The sequence below is a fragment of the Falco biarmicus genome, chromosome 7 (genome assembly GCF_023638135.1).
Source record: "Falco biarmicus isolate bFalBia1 chromosome 7, bFalBia1.pri, whole genome shotgun sequence".
NCBI lineage: Eukaryota > Metazoa > Chordata > Aves > Falconiformes > Falconidae > Falco > Falco biarmicus.
This window is the reverse complement of record NC_079294.1, coordinates 31,509,893-31,530,022: the sequence shown is the minus strand read 5'-3', so window position 1 is coordinate 31,530,022 and position 20,130 is coordinate 31,509,893. Positions and strand designations below refer to the sequence as shown.

At 42.3% G+C, this 20,130-nt stretch overlaps 1 protein-coding gene across 3 annotated transcripts in view; it reads left to right on the top strand.

Annotated features, from left to right (window-relative positions):
• The window catches only part of ITPK1 (inositol-tetrakisphosphate 1-kinase), a 150,023-nt gene that overhangs the window by 84,672 nt on the left and 45,221 nt on the right, over nt 1-20,130 (top strand). For all 3 annotated transcript variants that reach the window (XM_056347492.1, XM_056347489.1, XM_056347491.1), the window contains exon 5: nt 796-913. In XM_056347492.1, the coding sequence (XP_056203467.1) occupies nt 796-913 (118 nt within the window). The remainder of the gene's footprint in view (nt 1-795; nt 914-20,130) is intronic.

Below are 20,130 nucleotides of genomic sequence, written 5' to 3'. Positions count from 1 at the left end.
CTGAGCAACAGAAGGAAGTTTTGTTGGGTTTGCAAGGGCAGTGCCTCGCAGCTGTGTCTGTGTTCATAGCCAAAACGCAGTGGTGCAGTCATGACCTGAGTGAATGGGGAACTGAGATGAAGATCTATGAAAACACTAACTTTGTTTTGTTCTTGTAGTCAGGAGAGTATGAACTTAGAGAAGTAACAAGATAGATGCTTTCAAAACTCAATGAAGACACAGTGAAGCAGCAATCTCTTCAGCTCTGCCAAAAAAAATTTCAGCCCCTATCGTCCAGCTCTTAACACTGCCTTCAGCCCAGCTAGAGGACAGCAATAATAATAACATTAAAGAACCCAGATGTATTTCTGAGCTTAGTTCAGATAGTTGTGATGTCCATGTACAGTAATTCAATGCAAGGCTGACCCCAGGATAGCAGTGTGTCATTTTTCTTCTACTAATTGGTTTTCTCAGCCTTGCTCACAGCTGTTACTGTGGCACTTTGCCATTGGCTCCCTTCTGAGTTGATGTGGTTGAAGAACAGGTTTCACTGCTGATGGTGAGTCCACAGGAGAAGTTTTCCATCCTAAAACATGACAGTTAGATGTCATGTTTGTGTTTGTTTCACTTGTCAGTGAACTGTCAGACTGGTGACTTCTGGCATTGCCAGTGTCTGCTTGTGTCCCCTTGAAAAGAAGCTGGACACTGAGGTTTTTAACATTGTCTATTCTCTTCCTGTCTCACAATTTTTCTACAGTCTTCAGCCAACCTAATGCCTTTTTTTTTGTTTTTTTCTCCTATGTACTTGTTTTGCAGGAGTATATTGATGCTCATCCAGAAACCATTATCCTGGATCCTCTTCCAGCTATTCGTACGCTTCTGGACCGATCCAAGTCTTATGAGCTAATTCGGCAAATAGAGGCATACATGCAAGGTAGGCCAATACCTGCTCTCCCTCAAGACTTTTACTGTGACTAGAGAAAGAAACAGCTGGCTTCTGGAGGCTGGATGTGAGGTTTCCAATAGTAGTTTTGGGCCCCTTGCATTCTGTCTCTCCATGGGAGCAAAAACACTGAAGCATTCCTGTGTCACACGATTGCCCTCTGGAATCCCATGCTCTTCTTTTTCTGTATACACAAAGGAGGTTTGCATCTTGTTAAAAATACGATGTGGGTTTAATGGGGAGCATATTTACTACAGTGAACACCAGCAGAAATCTTCTGGAAAACGTTGTCTTTTTGTGCATATGCTGGTAAATGGAAATGACTGTACAAACTTAGCAGCTTGTCATAAGAATCCTGAGGCCTGAATTTGGGGGAGGTTTATGGAAGAAGAAAAATTGGTTTTGGAAAGGACTGAAATAAATTAAATTGTAAATAGAGCTAAGGTTTTTGAGAAGCACGGGAAGCCGGTTGCACAAGTTAATTGCTGGGGGGAAAATAAATGCATTTCTGGTGCTTGCTAGTTACCTGACAGAGACTGCTGCCTTTAACTGCATCATTTGAGTTGTATTCCCATGTTTAGAAGTCACGCCTTTTCAACCTGAATAACTCTAGTATCTCTCATTTTAACCATTGTAACTGTTGGGTTAAGTTAGTCTTTCATTCCCTTTTTACTTCTGTTACTGTCATATTCTTGAAACATTTATTGGCTTTTGAGTTTAAATCTAGGGTAGCTCTTTAAGTAACTTTCATATGTTAGATGACAGTGCTTAGGGGAAATTGCATTGCTGAACTATGTTCTAATGGGGTGTTGTTGGAATTACGGTTGTGTTTGTGTTATCACTATCTTGATAGGCCGATAAGAAGCTCATCAATTTGTATTTTTATAATTGTGGATTTACAGACATACTGTTTGCATCTGACCTGCCTGACCCCATTGGCTGTGTCTTTATATAAAAATAAGACTAATAACTTGCAGCACTCTCCCTTGTCTTTTGCAATCTCTTCAGGAGAAAATGTTCAATTAGTTTAAAAGGATTTTGTTTTGGAGTCCTTAATGCTGTCTGTGAGTGGGAGAGAAGTGCCGAGGGAAACCTGTGCTCTGAGGAACTATTGAGATTTTGTTTAGCAGTGGAGAGATTCAGTAGATTTTGGGTTTTTTCCTTAAATTGCTATCAGTACTATTATTGTTATCTCTATGAGAACAATATGCTTGGGAGAGCATCCAGTTTTTGCGAGTAGTTTGTCTTGTGCACATTTTGGCCTCCTCTGGTCAAACTGATGAGAAAAAGGAATAAATGCTTAAGGAAGAAAAAAAAGTAGGTTTGTATTCCGTTAAAACTGACACTTTAAAGAGAAGCTGTTAATAAAGTTGAGGAATGAAGTAAGGAAAAGCTTCACCTGTTCTCACTGGCTGCTGCAGCGTTAGATGACCATATTTCCCTGTGTCCCCCTGTGCACCACCACCCCCAACTTATTTCTGTCTCATCATCAGAAATAGCATAACAGAGACCTTGAACCAACTTTGTATTTAGCAGGGGAAGTCTCAGGAGAGCTGAGTAGTTGGCTGTCTTCTAGTTCTGGCCTAGTGACCAAAAAGTTATGTTCCTTTAGACAGTGTTTTTTCCCCCCCCTCCTTGTTTTCACCTGCTAAATCGTATTTTGTACTTTGCAGCTGTCATGGCATATCCCAAGGCATGAGCACTTAAAAAACTCAAGTAGGAATACATCAGTGATTAGCACTGCAAGTCATTACCAAGAAAATAATATTGTAGTCTTTAGCTGTAACTAGAAAGCCCAGTTTATCATAGGATACCAAAATGATGTGGTGGGTTAAGGTCAGTGCAAGGGATTATCTCTTCCAAAGGAATGCCATAAACTCTGGAGGGTTGAATACAGAGAAATCTGCTGTTGAAAGTCTTTCAAAAGAAAATTCAGTGTTTATTTACAGACCAGTTTTGGATTCAGGTGATCACTACCTCTATTTGAATTATATTGAATTATATATAAATGAAGTATAGTCTTTTTTTATGATCTTAAGTTCACATTTCATCTCAACCCTGTAGACCTTACAAGAACTGTATAACTAACAATTTGTACCAGTTGGGTTAAAGGGAGAATGACCATGTGCTCTGCTGACTCCAGTGTGTATGGTGCTGAATCCTTCTCTGTCTGTGTTGCCGGCACCTTTGAAAATGGCAGATGTTGCTGAGGAGAGTGTGTTCTGCAGCAGCAGGGTCCCGTGTTCTATCAACAGCTTGATTTTAAGTATAATTCTCTTTCACAAGTCCATGTTAATAATGCCTTGCCTGCCCTTTTGATAGTAAATTCTCCATGCTTCCTGAAAACGAGAATCCCTATTTGAAGTGTCTAAAACTGACCATCTGGACAGCATCAGGCTTTCTGAAAGTCCTGTAGCTAGCTCTTTGTTGAGTCAAATGTCTGAGCGCGAAGTACTCCTGAGAATGGGCTGGAAAGACACTTGTGCCACACTGTCTCTGTTACCAGTCTGTGGCCATTAAAGGAACTGAGGTGGAGAACTAGTAACAAGGCAGAAGTTGTATGTGTAGTCTGAGGGAAAGCATGCGGCTGTGCTTGGCCTTTCCATGTCCTAGACTAACCCTGTAAGCACCCAGGCCTTGCGGAAATAAAAGGTTCACAGATTTGCAGAATCACTGAGGTTGGAAGAGGACCTCATGAGAACTCATAGTCCCACTCCCTGTTCAAAGCTGGATCCTCTAGAGGAGGTTCCCCAGGTCCACGTCCAAGTTGGATTTTGTATACTTCCACAGATGGAGATTGCACAACCTCTCTGGGCAACCTGCTCCAAGGTTCACCTTCAGCATGGGGTGCTAGCATGCCGCTAGCAGTTGCTGGAGGTGACCTGCAGAGATTATTTTCTTTGGTATAGGTAGTGATATCTCCCTTGGAAGAAAGTGGGACTGTCTTCTGAAAAAGCAAAAACTTTAAGAGATACTGCAGGATTGATTTTAATGGATTCTGTTTTGGAAGCAAGAGTCTGGCCTTCCAGACTTCCTCTTTTTCCTGTTCTTTGTTAATTTAAGTGCAACCTCTAAAAGAGCTAGTCATTCTGAAATCTTCACTTTGGAGTCTTTTTTAAAAGATTTGAAAAAATAAAGGTTACATTCCCAACTTGCATCTTGCATAGCTGGCAGGTCTATCTTGAAATAAATCACTGAATAGATTTCTTTTTTTTTTTTGTATAGCAGTTGAGTTCCCTCAGCAGCTGTTATTGCTTTGTTTACTTAGCTGTGAAGAATTGCTTCTGATATAAAAGTGCTCTAGATCAGGTTCTGTAATGTTTGGTGAAAGATTAGGAGCATTATTCAATGGAAAATTCAATTTTAGCAGGCTATTGTATGGTTGGAGCTGTGCCAGCCTTTTTTAAGCTTTAACCTTACAAAAGATAACTGAATTCTCTGATGCTGTGTTGAAAAGATGTGATCCTACAGCCTCAGAATTCAAGACCTGACTTAAAATTACACTTAAGATGGTAATAGAGTGACTAGACACTAACTAACCTTTTTATATTATATTTTTAGTTTTAGGGTTAAAAACTCTTAAAATTCCCTACCTATCTTACAAATAATAATCTACACTGAAGGAATTTAAACCAAAACTGAAGTAAACATGCTACACGGTGCTCCACCTAGTTAGTGTTCCCATCTGCCACTCAGCTTCCTTTGCTGTCTCAAGTGACTTACAGGTTTCTTTGATAATGTTTGAACTTCAGATATTGCAGACCCTGGAGTTAATTTCTTTAACCATTTCCACCTGGCTTTTTTCCATGATTTAAAAATCTTCTTGTTCTTAGATTCTTAAATTTAACTCCATATCTGAAATTTCTACTGAAACTAGTCTCTGCAGAGTTCCCCTAGAAGAGAGAACTCCTGCGTGAGCCAAGCTGCAACTCCTGAATTTCTTTCTCCTAACAGTCTTTTTTGAAATATGGGAACTATTCCCTCAGGTCTCTAACAGCATAGAACCCTTTAGCTGTGATATTTTCATCCCAGCATGTAATCAAAATCATTTATGTTTGATTGCTTACTACTTACATAAGATGCTTTTGCTGCTGTGTGCACTCCTGATTTTGGGGGATGTTACAGAACAGATCATAGTATCTTTCTGTTTTCTCTGGGTTTCTTCTTATCACATTCTGTCTGCCTGTCTTAGAAATACTCCTTGAATAGCTGCATGTATCTTTTGTGACCAGGGGAGAGGCTCAGCATGATGCAGTGGATCAGGGTTTTCTACTTGGTGCTAGTTCTGACTTGCTGCATGACTTTGGGCCCAGCATTTCACCCCTTTGCATCTCTTTCTTCTCTTAACACTCACCTGCATGTCTCTTTCTTTGAGATACCACATTTTTCTGGGCAGAAACCTCTTTTCCAGATACACATACTCTTGATACAGTGAGTCTCTGATGCCAAGCAATCTGCGTAGGTTTGTTTTAAAAGAAATTGTAGATCTCTTCTTGAGTAGAAGACCGCATTTTTACAATTCAGTGCCAACGCAGGTAGTCAGGTTTTATTTTCTGGAAGTTTCGGAGCATGTACATTGCTGGAGTGATGCATACCCGGAACTTCTCCAAATCAGGCCACCCAGTTAAAAGCACCTGAAAATAGCTGTATATATGTAGCTCTAGGCATTCATCTTTTGAAACTGTGGCCTCTGCTGTGTGGCCTACTTCTCATAGAAATTTTGGTCAGAGAGGAAGGAGAAGAATAGTCACACAGGTCAACTTCAGGCACTTCTATCTGTATTTGAAGCTCCCATTAAAATGAAAAATATAGTTTTAATTTAAAGGCTCTAAATCACCTGCCTGAGGCTCACTTGTTCATGTAGGGACATACCAGTAAAGCATCTAAGTTAGAGGGCTGATGTTAGCTACTGCAAATAACTGTGTCAGTTTTTGGATGCAAGTGTCTCCCTTGTTGATTGTATGCTCTCTTTCCACCAAGAACACATGCAAACAGATATCTCATTGCCTCGCTCCAAGTGTTGTGCGTGTTCACTTACTGCATTTTAATTTCTCTCTGAAAACTAGCATACATGTGTGGAGGGAAGTAATAGGAATTGAATTAATATTCTCTGTGACTGGAAGGAGTTTGTCCAAAGTGCACCAGCACACAGCAGTGCTGCACGTGGCGCTGCTCTGTACCCCAGTTGTCAGCACTCGGTAGGTCTCAGCCCTGCTCTGTCAAACTGGAAAGATTCTGGGACTTTTGACCCAGGGAGGTGCCACGTGACATCTTTCTCATAAAAGCTCATTCATTCATCTAGGAGGGGGTTGACAAAGGGACATGGATGTGTCGGTGTTATGATAAACAAGCCCTGGCTTTGAAATTTAAAGTAGACAGCTGCTTCCAAAGGACTAGATCCTACCCTGAGAGAGGTGGCAGGAAAAGAAAGCAGGAAGCTCCGAAGGGAACCTGGAATCTTCTTTCTTGTACCATTGCATGCTCTTGTTAAGGTAGTTTACAAAAGGATTTTCTAAGGTAAAAATGCTGAAAGCTAACCACTTCTTAAACAGAAAATGCAAACAGACTCTCCTTTCCCTTCTTGCCTCTCCTCCCCCCTGCCAGGTTTTCATTATTTTGAGCTGTCAGCTCTGTCCCAGTGCGGGTAGGAGGGACCAGAGAGCTGGGGGCCTCTGTGGAAATGATGGGCACAGTCCCTGTTCTCCCAGCCAGGAGGGAGCGTCTGCTGGCCTGCTGCTTCTGGCCTGCTAAGATACATCAGCTTGGTTTAGTTCAAGCTGATAGAGCAGTCCAACAAACAGAAAGCCTAGAAAATAATATAGAAAATATTTTTATCATTTTGTCTCACAGTGGGCCAGTCAGAACTCCTTGAACCAACAAACAATCTTCTCCTTTAATCCTAGTAGTCCTGATGGTTACTGAGCTTTCAAAGTAAGCCTGTCTGTAAAGTTCAGATGTTACTTTTGGGTGCACTTAAGTTTAATCTTAAAATCTTGCGGGTTTTTGTGGTCAGATATGGGCAGTCTGCATCTCACTTTGTTTAGCTGTATCTAAAAAGAAACAAGACTGGACCTTTTATCCATTTATTTCATACTAGTGTTGGAGACTTTTGGTTTGCATCTATATGCATCTTTTCAAAGCATTTGTGTACTTGATAAAGCCAAAAACATGGAAAAGTTTATAGCGATTGAAGCAAGATCTTCTATGAATTTTGTGTTTGGGGCTTGCATGGATCTGAAGAATGACCAGATCTGCTTTTATGGGGTAAACATATAAGTCATGACTGCACTCTGTTGTCATGGGGCTTTCCTATGACATCTCCAAATTGGGTTTTAAGAACAGAACATGGATTAATTCTTGAGAGTTACTGTCTGTCTAGAATTAGGAAAGGAGGAGCAGGGATTCTTCTGGTCATGAGGAAGTCTTTGCTGAATAAACCGGATGTTTTAAATTCCAGCACAGTTGTGTTTCAAGTTATTCTGATTCTCTTGAGTAGAAATTTCCTTGGCTGGCATCCAACAACAGAAGATACTTTTCCCAAGTATCTAGGTGCTAGAAAAAGTAAGGAGGGGGCAACAAAAGATAAATTGCTTACAATATCAATGTAAAACTTACCTGAGAGTACCTTTTGCAGTGAATGGCTTTTCCCCTGATGTTTCTACTCATACTGTCATAAGATCAGAAGTCAAGAAAGAAGTCTGGAAAAAGACAACCTTTCTTCTGAATTGGAAACCGGGGCTCAGCTGCTGGAACATTATTCCAGTTGTGGCATAATGTGTTCATGTCAGTTTTGCTGCTGAAGAAGCATTTTATGTTAAGATGTGTTACAGTAGTATAACATGGACAAGAAAAGTAGCATTCCTCACATTTCCTCAGACAAGTGTCTAGCCAACATGTGAGACCCCTGATTAGATTCTAACCCCCCTCATGAAGAGTCCATCAGGACCTTAAGTCTTTATCAGGGTGGCATGGGGCCTACTGATGATAACAGTAAATGAGAGATTCGTGAAGATCATGCTTTCCTTTGCCAGGGTCACTAACATCTAGTCTAAAAGCACTGTCACCTCCTGTTTCACTTTTCTGCTGGCTTTGTGGAACTGTTACGACATCTGGGTGTATCAGCAAAGAAAATATGAAAGCTTTTATGTTCCTTGATGTCAGTAGTTGATTCAGTCTCATGAATTTTCCAGGTGGCTTTCTGAAGTTAGAGTAGAAGAGGCTGCAAGTGTAAAGGTTGATGAGAGGGACTTGAGACTATCTGAATTTCTTGTATAGTTTATGACTGAGTGGAATCAAACCTCTGTGGTCAGGTGCTTGATAGTCTTCCAAGACAAGGTTATTTACTTGTCGTTTGGTACCCTATACCACTAACATCTTGCTTTTCTTCTTGTTTGGCTATGCTTCTTACAGTAGCAATTGGAAAGTGCTGGGTTTTGTTTTTCTAATGTGTAAATGCTGTGTATGGGGTGGAAATAGATCTATATGCATCTGTAAGCTGGTATGACTGTATGGACACACTCAGCTCTCCTGGGTGTGTCAGTAATTGCAGTTCAGGTCACCATACTGCATTTGTGTAAAAGAAACAAAACTGATTCTGCAGGATACAGCTTAGCTCTGTGAAGCAGAAGGGTGCTACGCTAGAAGAAAGAGTGGTAGTGTTACAGGCATATGTTGCATTGTTTCATTCCATGTTTGGTGGGCAAGGTGTATGTGGAATATGTTTCATAACTCATGGTATTTGTAGGGAAATACACAACTTCTTTAGTTCTGTACACAGAGTGAACCACTGCTTGTTAAATTGCGTTAAAATAGTCTGAATAGTAGAAATTGTGTCCCTCAAACAGCACTGTGTGGCCATGTTGCTTAAGTTGCCTTTAGGCCTTCTGTCCTATTAGAGTTCTTCAAAGCTGTCAGCTAGAGATGGATAGCTGGATACAAGTCAGAACACTGGAATAACTTTCCAAAAAAAGAAAAAAAATTACTCCTCAGAGGGCAGATGTTAAGTAAACTGAAGCATCAGAAAGTGTGAAACAGAAACCAAAGGCAGATAAATAAACTGCTTTCAATGTGGCAAGTCAAGCATCCCATACTAGTGGCATTCCAGGACATTTATTAATAACTCTGGAAAAGGTGGATGAACACAGGATGGCACATATTTCAGATAAATGCAAATTATTTAACTTTTTTCCAGACAGTGGGAGACAGCAATATCAGAGGGATCTACCAAAAGTCAGTGAAGAGTCAGCATGATGATAGATCCAGTTTATTGCAGTCTCTTGGGACCATAAAGAAATAATATGGACAGCTCATGCATTGTTAATGTCTACATTGACTCACTGCTCAGGAAAGACCTTGGCGTCACAGTGGGTAACTCAACTGGAAACTTCTGCCCCCTCTGCCTCAGTAGTCAAAAGAGAACATGCCAACAGAACCAAACAAAAAGATTATGGTGGCCAAAAATATCATTGAAGATACTGAGCATACAGTTATGGAAATAAAGCGCTTTCTTTCCCAGTGAAGACTGTTTTCAGTTCTGCTTTCCTGAATTTAAAAACATGCATTAGAAATTAAAGGAATCCTGGAGAAAAAGGACACGGTCACTGCCAAGAGACAGCCACACAAGGGGAGAGTGAGATCAATCTGGGGCTAGCAGAGGTGGAACAAAACCTGAGAAAATAAAATATGAATAAGTAGAGAAACATTCCCAATTTTCTCTTCCCTGCCATGTCAGAGTAGAATTTCACTGAGTATCTGTGCAGTTGCCGGAACATGTCAACTAAGATCATAGCTGGACTGAAAAAAGTAGGATACATTCACAGCTAGATTTAAAAGATTTACAGACCATCGTGGTTGGGGGTATATGGTACTGACTGGTTGGTATTAGAAAGAAACTCCATTTGTGAATGCTGAACTCTGTAACTTGGGATATGTTGGGGGACTATGTATATTCCCTTTCATCTGATTTGAAATCCACTGCCAAGTAGCAGCAGTGGAGATGATACAGTATCAGCTGAACTGTGGTCTTACTTGGTTTTGATTATTCCTGTGTTCATTTCTCGTCTCCCAGGAAGCAGGAGTGCCTGAAACTGCAGTGATGATGTAAAGTATTTTCTAGTTCTGCATAATGTCCTGGTACAAGTAATAACGTTTTGGCATTTTTACCATATTGTGAATAAAGTCTTGAGATTTTACATTAATTATTATGAGCACTCCACATGTTAAATGGGAACTTCAAATACAGCCTGATTTGTTAAAGGCTGTTGTTCTTCCAGAAATATGGCTGGATGAGTTTATTATGAGTGTTTTCTCTTTGATAAGAGCACTCTTCTGCTATAGTAAAGCCCCCACAAGACCCTGTAGAGTGAGGCAAAGGGGTGTGCATGTGGGGACAGAACTGTGGCACAGTGGGGCAGACACTCATAATACACAGCAGGGACTTAATGGTACTGAACGCCCTTGAAGAAGTTTCTGTTAACTCTTGTTCTTCTGAAGGGTCAAGGAGCTAATCCTCCAGACCACGCTGGTGCGGTGTGTGACACAGGGAGTTACTTAGCACACTGGGACTTTTCAACTTTTAAACCTTTTTTTTTCATTTCCTCTTTGCTGCACAGCAAAATCATGAGGAAGACTGACTAGTTGCGAAATTCATCTCCCATGTCGATACAAAAGTGATTGAACAGATAGTGTTCCGCTGCCCTAACAAGCCTGCTCCATGGTCAGAACAGCTGCAGCTTTTCTGCCTTGCTGCAGCTCAGCTGCCAGCTTCTGTAGTGCCTGCCAGGGCCGGGAGAGAAGCGAGCACTCAGCTGTTCCTGAGTGTGTTAACTTTAGATGTGGCATCGGGATTCTTCCACAAGCACAGTGTTCATATTCCAGGTCCTTTTTAATCAGCTTGAGGATGTTTGTCTCTGATTGAGTGCTGGTGAGCAGTCAGCAGTGAAATCTGTCCTGCAGAGATGCAAAGTGTCAGTCTTGCAGATATCTACCCACCACCCCTCTACTGACGAAGGGTGAATGAATATTGTGAATGAGGCCCTTCTTTTGACCAAGGGATGCTAAACATACTATGAAGGCAATGGAAGATGTTAACATACAGGAAGACCTTTGTCCTTTCTGAGTTGTATTTTATTAACCTTTGAAAATCCACTAAGATCTGCATCGTATGGGAAAGTTCAGCTTCGCTGAAGCAATTTCTTCACTTAAAACTGAGAGCTTATTCCATCACACCAGCTTACTTAGTTGCTGGTGTATTGACAGGATGCCCGTCCAGCTAAGAAGTAGGTACACTGAATATAAGCCCCATCCTGTGCCAAGTCCTGGTTCGTATGTAGTACAACTAATGTACATGCAGCATAGGCAAGGCATAGGTTAATATGTCTCTGAGATTTTAGGATCTATAATGCCAGTGCAGTTTCATTTCAGCCAAATTTGAAGGGATACTTAAGTTTCTTTAATAGTCCAGTTTGACTTACATGACCTAATGTTTCTGAACAAGTCCAGCACGTAGAGCCTCAGGGCTAGGAACCACGCATTTTTGATCTCTGTTGTTGAGATTCAGGGCCTTGACGACAGCCCTGCTTACTCTCTTGATCTCTGAAATGCCAGCCAAACTTCCCCGCTTCACCAGGGGAACCTTTTGAGTATTAGTCAGTACTTGGGAACCCTGTGAGCATGCTGTTTGAACACTGGGAGGAGGGTGTAAGTAAGATAAAATTTTTGGTCACAATGCTACTGTAGTGCTGGGACAAAATAATGGAGTAGTTAAGAACCTCCTGTACTGGAGGTTTTAGGAACACGTTAGGTAGACAAACACCTGCCCGTGTTGGTATTAGAAGCATTTCATTTTGCTGGAATGCAGTGGGACTGGGGAAGGTGACCTTTTCAGACCAGTGTTTTCTGATGTTGACTGTCTTTCGGAATAAAAAAACATCAGCTACTGACAGCTTGAGCCAGGGAGCTTAACAAAGTCACGCTAAGATGTTAGTAGATAGCTGTCCTGTGTGGGCCCAGCGTATCTGCTTACCTGTGCCGGCATAAGAGCTAAGCAGTCTGAGTAGTCGTAGGCTCCCAGTGGGGCTGTGCTCCCTTAGAAAAAGTGGTATGTTTTAGCTGGGGACAGTCACATTACTCCAGCTACATGACTTCTGGGCTGAAGCTGGCTTCATTCTGCTTTTTCAGGATGCCGAGAGAGGAGCTGTGGGCTGGCTGCACCTGTTCATGTGGATGTGGCGCAGCAGGAGCAAGTATTTCTTCCTTGGTGGAGAAATCTGTGGAATGAGTTTGTCACTTGCTTCACAAGGGTGAGGCAGTTGAGTGATACATTCCTGAATCAGCAAACTCCTCTTGCCTTGCGGCGTTAGGCAACCACACATTAAATCTAAAGCTATAAATTGTATAATTTGCATAAGATATTAGGCAGAAAAGCACAATGGGACAGATGCTAATTGCTGATTTGGGAATCCTCACAAGCATTTGCTAGGAGATAAACTGCAGTTACTTCAATATTGGGCAATTAGTGTTGGTTTTCTAGAAGGGGAGAGGTGTATCACACCAACTGATTTCTTGTACTGTGTAATTTACTGATGCTGTGGTTGCTCTTGGGGACAGTTTTTTAGTTCCTATTTAAGAAAATATTTTGTAAAAACCCTGTGAGTTCTGGCAGGAAGACAGGTGCAGTTCAGCTGGGGTACTTCCACCAAGAAAGCTAGCCAGTTCAGAGGCACTTTCGTTGTATTTTGCTGCAGGGAAATTAATTCTACCATAAATTCTTTAGCATTCCATAGATCCATTCTGGGTGGTTATACAGGTATGCCAGACTGCAGATGGGTTTTTGTTTGGTTGGTTTTTGCTGCCTTTGCAACCTGGAGTCTGGTGTGAGTTTGGGGGGTAAAATTGACGCTGACATTTTATTGCAGTTATCATGAATTTTGACACAGAGTTTTCTAATCAGTTGTTAGGCTGCCAGTTAGTTAAACTGCTAAATCTTCAAATGTGTTTACCTAGATAGCAGAAGTACTTAAGGAAGTGCAGAGCTCTACATTTGCTGGGTTTTGTTGTTATTCTGAGTGTTGTGTCTTCCAACACTGCCCCAAAAAGTTTGCCTTCCCATTTCAGTCTGTGTATGAAATACAGGCAATTTTGTAAGCATGATGATTGCCTTCAAGGTCCTGTGTTATGGGAAAGTAAATGTCCTCAACACTGCAGCTAATTGTAATTGCTTTGGGGTTTTAGTATTCTGAGAGAAAATAATGTTAGAAGAGATCAGAAAATACCCATTTTATTTTCGCTGAATAAACAATTTTTTGTAATGAACCTAAAATGGGTGGTGAGGAGAGCAGCATTTTTGAGATTTCAGATTGTGGATAAGAGAGGAAAATGTCTCCTCTTTTTCTCCCCTTCCTCTCCCACGCTTACTCTATAGCTTGCTTGTCCAAGAGTCCCTGGGAGAGAGGTGACTTGTTCTTTTAGACACCTGTATGAGGTGAGAGTAAAGGAGCTCTGCTTTACGCTTCACTGAAAAGCATCTTGCTTCATACCTGTGATGAAACTGCAAACCCTGTTGCAGGCAGTTTGGCTTGTCCATTTGTTTTGAGCTTATCATTAAGGACTGTAGCTGTAAACTAGTTATATGCAAAAGTAAAACATAAACTGCTCGTGCTGGTGGGGGGCTGGCACAGGAGAGTCCCATCTAGGAGGGTCTGAGGGTTTGTCTGCATTAGGTGTGTTGGTTTTCATTCCTTCCAGTACATGACAGCTCTGATGTGGGTGCTCTTACACAACTTCCTGCGTGGGCGGAGGGATGAACTGCACCAGAAGAAAGCACGTTTATAGTCTGGGTAACTACATCCGTGCAGGTGTTGGGGCAGGGTTACCATTCCAGATGGTAATTGCACTTCTGGCAGGAACTGCTCCACGGATGCAGCTCTTTGCAAGTGCACGCCTGTCCTGAGCCAAGATCGTGCAACACTTTGCCTCTTCTCTCTTGACTTACTCCTTAGAGCGATTATTTTCAAAGACGCTGTTGTGAATTAGGACAAATTCTTTATGAACAGGCACAAGATGTGTAACTAGTGCCATTATCTAAGTGGTTAGAAAAGCTTTTAAAATTGTTTATGGCACAGGGGAGCTAAAACTATAGCGATACCTATGCCAAACACATGCATACGTTGCTCTCTGGAGGCAGGTGTTGGTGGTTGGTTTGTGAAGGTTTGTCTGCCTGGGACGGGCTTCATGCACCAGGTGCAGCAGTAGTACCACCACTATTGCTGAGGGGAAGATAGGGAGTCGCTGAAGCAGCTTTGACAAGTGATACACTTGTGCCTGTGAGGCTGCCTCCCTCCCCCAGGACACAAAAAAAGAGACAGACAGACTGGTTACACACACCAAACCATCCTTTCTCTTTGTTCTTCCTATAAGGAAATTGACTTTCTGTGTTAGTTCAGTATCCAGTCTTATCAACACACAGAATGTAGCCAGGCTTACCGAGTCACAGCCTGCCCGTTGTAAGCACTTTATCATCCAGCCCGTTCCAGAAACCCAGGGTGAGCCAGTGGGAAGAGGAGTCAGGTTATCCCCCTTCTCACCTTTTAGAAACATTAGGTTGGCAAAGACCCTTAAGATCATTGAGTCCAGTTGTTAACCTAACAGTGCCAAGTCCACCACTAAACCATGTCCCTAAGGGCCACATCTACACATCTTTTAAATACCTCCAGGGATGGCGAGTCAGCCACTTCCCTGGGAAACCTCTTCCAGTGCTTGACCACACTTTCAGTGAAGAATATTTTTCCTAATATCCAATCTGAATCTCCCCTGGTGCAACTTGGGGCCGTTTCCTCTTGACCTGTCACTTGTTATGTGGGAGAAGACACCAACACCCACCTCACTGCAACCTCCTTGCAGGGAGCTGTAGAGAGCGATAAGATTCCCCCCTGAGTCTCCTTTTTCTCCAGGCTAAACAGCCCCAGTTCCCTCAGCTGCTCCTCATGGGACTTGTGCTCCAGACCCTTCACCAGCCTCACTGCCCTTCCCTGGACACGCTCCAGCACCTCAGGGTCTGTCCTGCAGTGAGGGGCCAAACCTGGACACAGGATTTGATCACTGTCCTAGTCCTGCTGGCCACACTGTGTCTGATAGAAGCCAGGATGCTCTTGGCCCTCTTGGCCACCTGGGCACACTGCTGGCTTGTATTCAGCTGGCTGTCTTCCAGCACCCCCCGGCCCTTTCCCACCAGCAGCTCTCCAGCCGCTCTGCCCCCAGCCTGTAGCGCTGTGTGGGGCTGGTGTGACCCAAGTGCAGGACCCGGCATGGAGCCCTGTGGAACCTCATACAACTGGCCTCGCCCCATGGGTCCAGCCTGTCCAGATCCCTCTGCAGAGCCGTCCTGCCCTCCAGCAGACCAACACTCCCCCTCCCTGGCAACTTGGTGTCATCTGCAAACTGACTGAGGGTGCACTTGATCCACTCACTCAGATTGTCAATAAAGATACTAACCAGCACTGTCCCCAGTACTGAGGCCTGGGGAACACCGCTTGTGACTGGCCCCCAGCCAGGTGTAACTCCACTCACCACCACTCCTTGGGCTCAGCCATCCAGCCAGTTTTTTACCCAGGGAAGAGTGCACCCATGCAAGCCGTGAGCAGCCAGTTTCTCCAGGGGAATGCTGTGGGAGATGGTGTCAGAGGCTTTACTAAGGTCCAGGTAGACAACATCTATAGCTTTTTCCTCATCTACTAAGCGGGTCACCTTGTCACAGAAGGGGATCAGGTTAGTCAAGCAGGACCTGCCTTTCATAACCCCATGCTGGCTGGGCCTGATCACTTGGTCGTCCTGTACAGCTCCCTGCAAGGGTGATGGCACTCAGGCTGATCTGCTCCATAACCTTCCCTGGCACCCAGGTCAGGCTGACAGGCCTGTAGTTCCCCGGATCCTCCTTCCTGCCCTTCTTGTAGATGGGCATCCCGTTGGCTAAGCTCCCACCTGCTGGGACCTCCCTGGTTAGCCAGGGCTGCTGATAAATGATTGACAGTGTCTTGGTGAGAGCTTCCACCAGCTGCCTCAGTCCCCTGCTGGATCCCATCTGCCCCCACAGACTTGTGTGTGTCTAAGTGGTGTAGCAGGCTGCTGGCCATTTCCCCTTGGACTGTGGGGGCTTCGTTCTGCTCCCTGTCCCTGTTTTCCAGCTGGCAGGTGGCTCAAGAGTCTGGATACTTTGGTTGAAAATCCCTTGTAATTTCAAGTCCAAATTGATTCACAGTCAGGTTTACTCACAAAAAGAAGTACAACCTCCTTTAAAAACACAGATTTCTGTCTGTATTAGCCGTTTCTCCTTTTGTTGGAGACGGAATGTTGATGCAAACAAAACCAGCTCATATTGAGACAGAGCTGGGGTTCAAAGAATAATAGGCGTTTACTGGATAAGAATCACATCTAGACATGCACACACTTCTCTGAAGCTGGCAGTGCTTGTCTTATCTCCCCTGTTTATATCTGTGATTTATCGCAAGAATTTTATCTTTAGGGAAAAAAAAACCCAGTCCTAGTTCCCTATCTAATCCTACAATCACATTTTTTTTCCTTCTGTCTTACAAATAGGAAAGAATCTTTAAAAAATATTTATCTCCTAGATAGAAATATACCCAAATTTATGTATATTTTTATCCCTGTAAGTTAGTGAATTTTATTGGGTCATCAGTGTATAGTTGCAGTGAAAGTAAGAGCCTGCCTGGAACTGAGGAGTAAAACAAATGCATTTCTTATTGAATTTAATGTGTCTCATCATATGCAGCTGTTTTTTTTTTCCCTCTGTGCTTTCATGCGGTCTTTGTTTTTCATATTATGTTGTCCAAGAGAAAATATTTTAATAACTTGCCATACTTGGTTAGACTTTATAGGAAAATTAATTTTTCTTTTTGTAGAGGTAGTTCCACAGGCACTGAATGTTTATTCAGGCTTATAGGGAAGTTTGTTTTCTTTGAAAGCTAAATGCAAGTAGGCTTCCTCTTCTCTTCTTTTTTCACTTTAAGAAAACAACTGATTTTTTCAAAACATTTTCTGGTTTGTGTTCTGGTAGCATGATTTTTTTTCCATACTGCAGCTTCTGAAGACATGTGTTTTTAGTGGCTGTAGGGCACATAGTGTTAATCTAGGAACTGCACCGTCATTATCTCCATTAGAGGAAGAGTGCCATGTCAACCGGGAAAGTACAGAGAGAGTTTTGAAGTTGTACAAGACAAACCTGTAGAAGAACCCCACTGTGCTGGGGTCTGAAAGGCTTGATCCTGTTCAAGCCTTTCTGTTGGTGCTTGGGTAGGTATTAATCTCTGCACCCCCTTGTTTCTTCATTTCACACCTCTGTCCTTCATTAGTCCTGTTTGTTTGGTTTGCAGCTTCTCCTAGAGAGACGCTACCTCTTACCATGTGTTTTGCACAGTGCTTAAAATACCTTCCAATGCCACTGTAATAAAAATGATCCTACAATGTTAGGGAAAAATAAGGCTTCTACAGTATCCACATAGCTTTTACTTGTAAATGTGTACAGAGGAAGCTCTTTGAAACAGCATTTAGCGAAAGCTGAACTCCTGAGCTATGACCTGGTTTCTTTAAACATTCAGGTTTTGTCATTATTTTGAAGTCTGCAGTATCTGATGCTAAAAATACTGTGCTGATCTTCCTGTGTGTATGTAGTTACATAAATCTTGCCATAAATAATAGTTGTTCACTCGATCATTATAGAAATGTCTTGGCATGCAGTTCATAAGGGATTTGCTCAGAGCAAATCAAAATTGAGTAGAAAGACACAAATTAGAATGAGAGTTCCTAGACCTTTTTAGATCCTGCTTTTATAGCATCATTTCAATCATTTCTTGGCTTATTCTGTCATTTCTCCAGTATCTAGACAAATTGGAAGAGTGCTAAGGAGAATCCTCCTTAATTCTTCAATCAGATGTGAAATGTGAAGGGTTGGTACTGCACCTTTACAGTTGCATACCTTAAAAAGGTTTAAGCTAAATATCTTAATAGCCTGTCATTGTGTTATGAGCATAAGCATAGAGTTGAATGCTTGAGTTCTTTACAGTTTGGATTTCACAGCCATTTTGTAGAAAAGCTTGAGACTATGAAACTTAAACGCTGAGTGGTTTGAAAGACTTGGTTGTTATGTTGTAGTTATTGGGAGAAGGTGTATTTTGTAACCACGAGGGGAGAAAAGCATAGACAAACTGTTGGTATGTGAGGCAGAATTCATCAGGCTGGCAAGACCTGTGCTGTAGTCAGTCTCCTGAACCCAGGTATCTTGACCAAACAAAAAAAACAACCCACAATTCTATTTCTAGACTGAAATATTCTGGTCACAGAAAAGTCCAAGTGCATTTGAACTTAAAAAAAACCAAAAACAAACAAACAAACAAAAAAAGTTTGGTGCAGAGGGGATTTATCTGGCCAGTGGGCAGTTACAAACAATAACTCCTAGGACATCACATATAACTTGCAGTTATTACTATAGCAAAACATAAATGTAGAAATTAGTGTAGGTGCAAGCTTGTACTAAGCGAACTGAAGTCAGGTGAGATGGGACTGAGTGGTGCAGCAGAGCTCAGAGAGGGTGTAAGTAGCAAGCACATGCCAGAAAGTCTTACTGGGTTCTCAGCGTTGATTTTAATTAGGAAGAGAATGTTTTGGCTCAGTTCTCAAAAATGAGCAATCCCTACTTGAATGTATCCCAGTTTTGCCTTAGGTTCTTCTGTCATCAGTGCCTGGTCTACCAGTCCCTCAGCCCAGTCAATTGCCTTCATGTGTCTTAGTTTATTCTGTACACCCTGCTTTGAGTTGAGAAATAAGATTGTAAAATCATCATACCAGGAATTGCTGTGCATTTTGTTTCTGGAAAGGAACAAAACTGCAGCTTAATAGACCCATTACTAACAACCAGCCTCTGTAGAACCTAATTCAGACCTTAAAATAAATGTCAAGAGTGAAGAAAATTACAGTTCACAGAACAGCAAGACAGGAATGCTCAGACAGCTCGGGAGGGGTGAGACCTGTCTCCCGTGAAGGGTGGTGGGGCTTTTGGTGCCCAGCTCCTTCTGTCCCCAGAAAGGCCAGCCTGCCTGCTCCCTGGGATCCCTGCAGAGCCTTCATTGTGCTAGGGCACTGGAGTGGGAAGGAACATGTATTGATTTTAAGAAGCAGAAGGATTGCAGTGTTTGTTTTGAAAATACACCATTTTCTTGGGGGTCTCAGATCTCATTTCTGTGCTGTACGTGAGGTCAGTGTTGTGGTGTGTAGCTTTGCGCTGAGCTACCTCTGGTCTGGGTGCAGGAGGGGTAGCGTGTTGTTTTACAAAAGGCAAATGGAAGATGAATGGAATTACTCAGGGCATCATGGTTTACCTCTAGCACTTCTCATCCAGATGATTTGATTCTAACTAACATTTGTGGGTCAGATCTGTGAGTTCACTGCCTTTTGGTGTAGAATGATGAGGAAGATTTTCAGTTTTCTGACCTTTTGTTGTTCTGTCATTTCTTTGCCTTCCATTTCTCGTTCCGGCTACATGATCTATGAATGTAAGATTGAGCAGGGATCTTTTCTGAGAGAATACTCATCTGTTTCCCTTAAAAAGGAGCATGAGTGAGAGAAGGCAGATTCAGAAGAATAGGAAATTCAGGCTGCGTAATGGGGTTGCATTAATAATCATGAGAATAAATTGCTAGTCCTTGTACTGCTTTTTGAAAGGGATATTGCAAAAGAAGTCAGTAATTAAAATTTAAGCAGTTTGGGGTATTTGTGAAGCTATTTAAAACGTAATTATTCAACAAATTATTTGATAGAACTTAATGCCAGTTATTACAAAGTAGTGGGAGGACAGATTCTCAGTCGACAGAATTTTGATGTCAGGGCATGACTGTGGCAGTTAGACTCTTAGGAGAGCAAACAGTGAAAAAGACTGTTGTTTGTTTGGTTTGGTGTTTTGGTTTGGGGTTTTTTGTTGGGTTTTTTTTTTAATCATCTGTTTTCTCTGTCCATATCAAATAACATGCTGAAAGAGGATACTAAGAGCAAATGAAACAGGTTTTGATTGTTTATCCTCAGTTTCAGCTGTCACCAGTGCTGGAAGCAGCTCTTCTCATACTGCGGCTCTCTTCTTACTCTAGTGAGAAAAACATGATTAGAGAACATCTGCTCTAGTTCAATGGATACAAGCATCAAGCAAG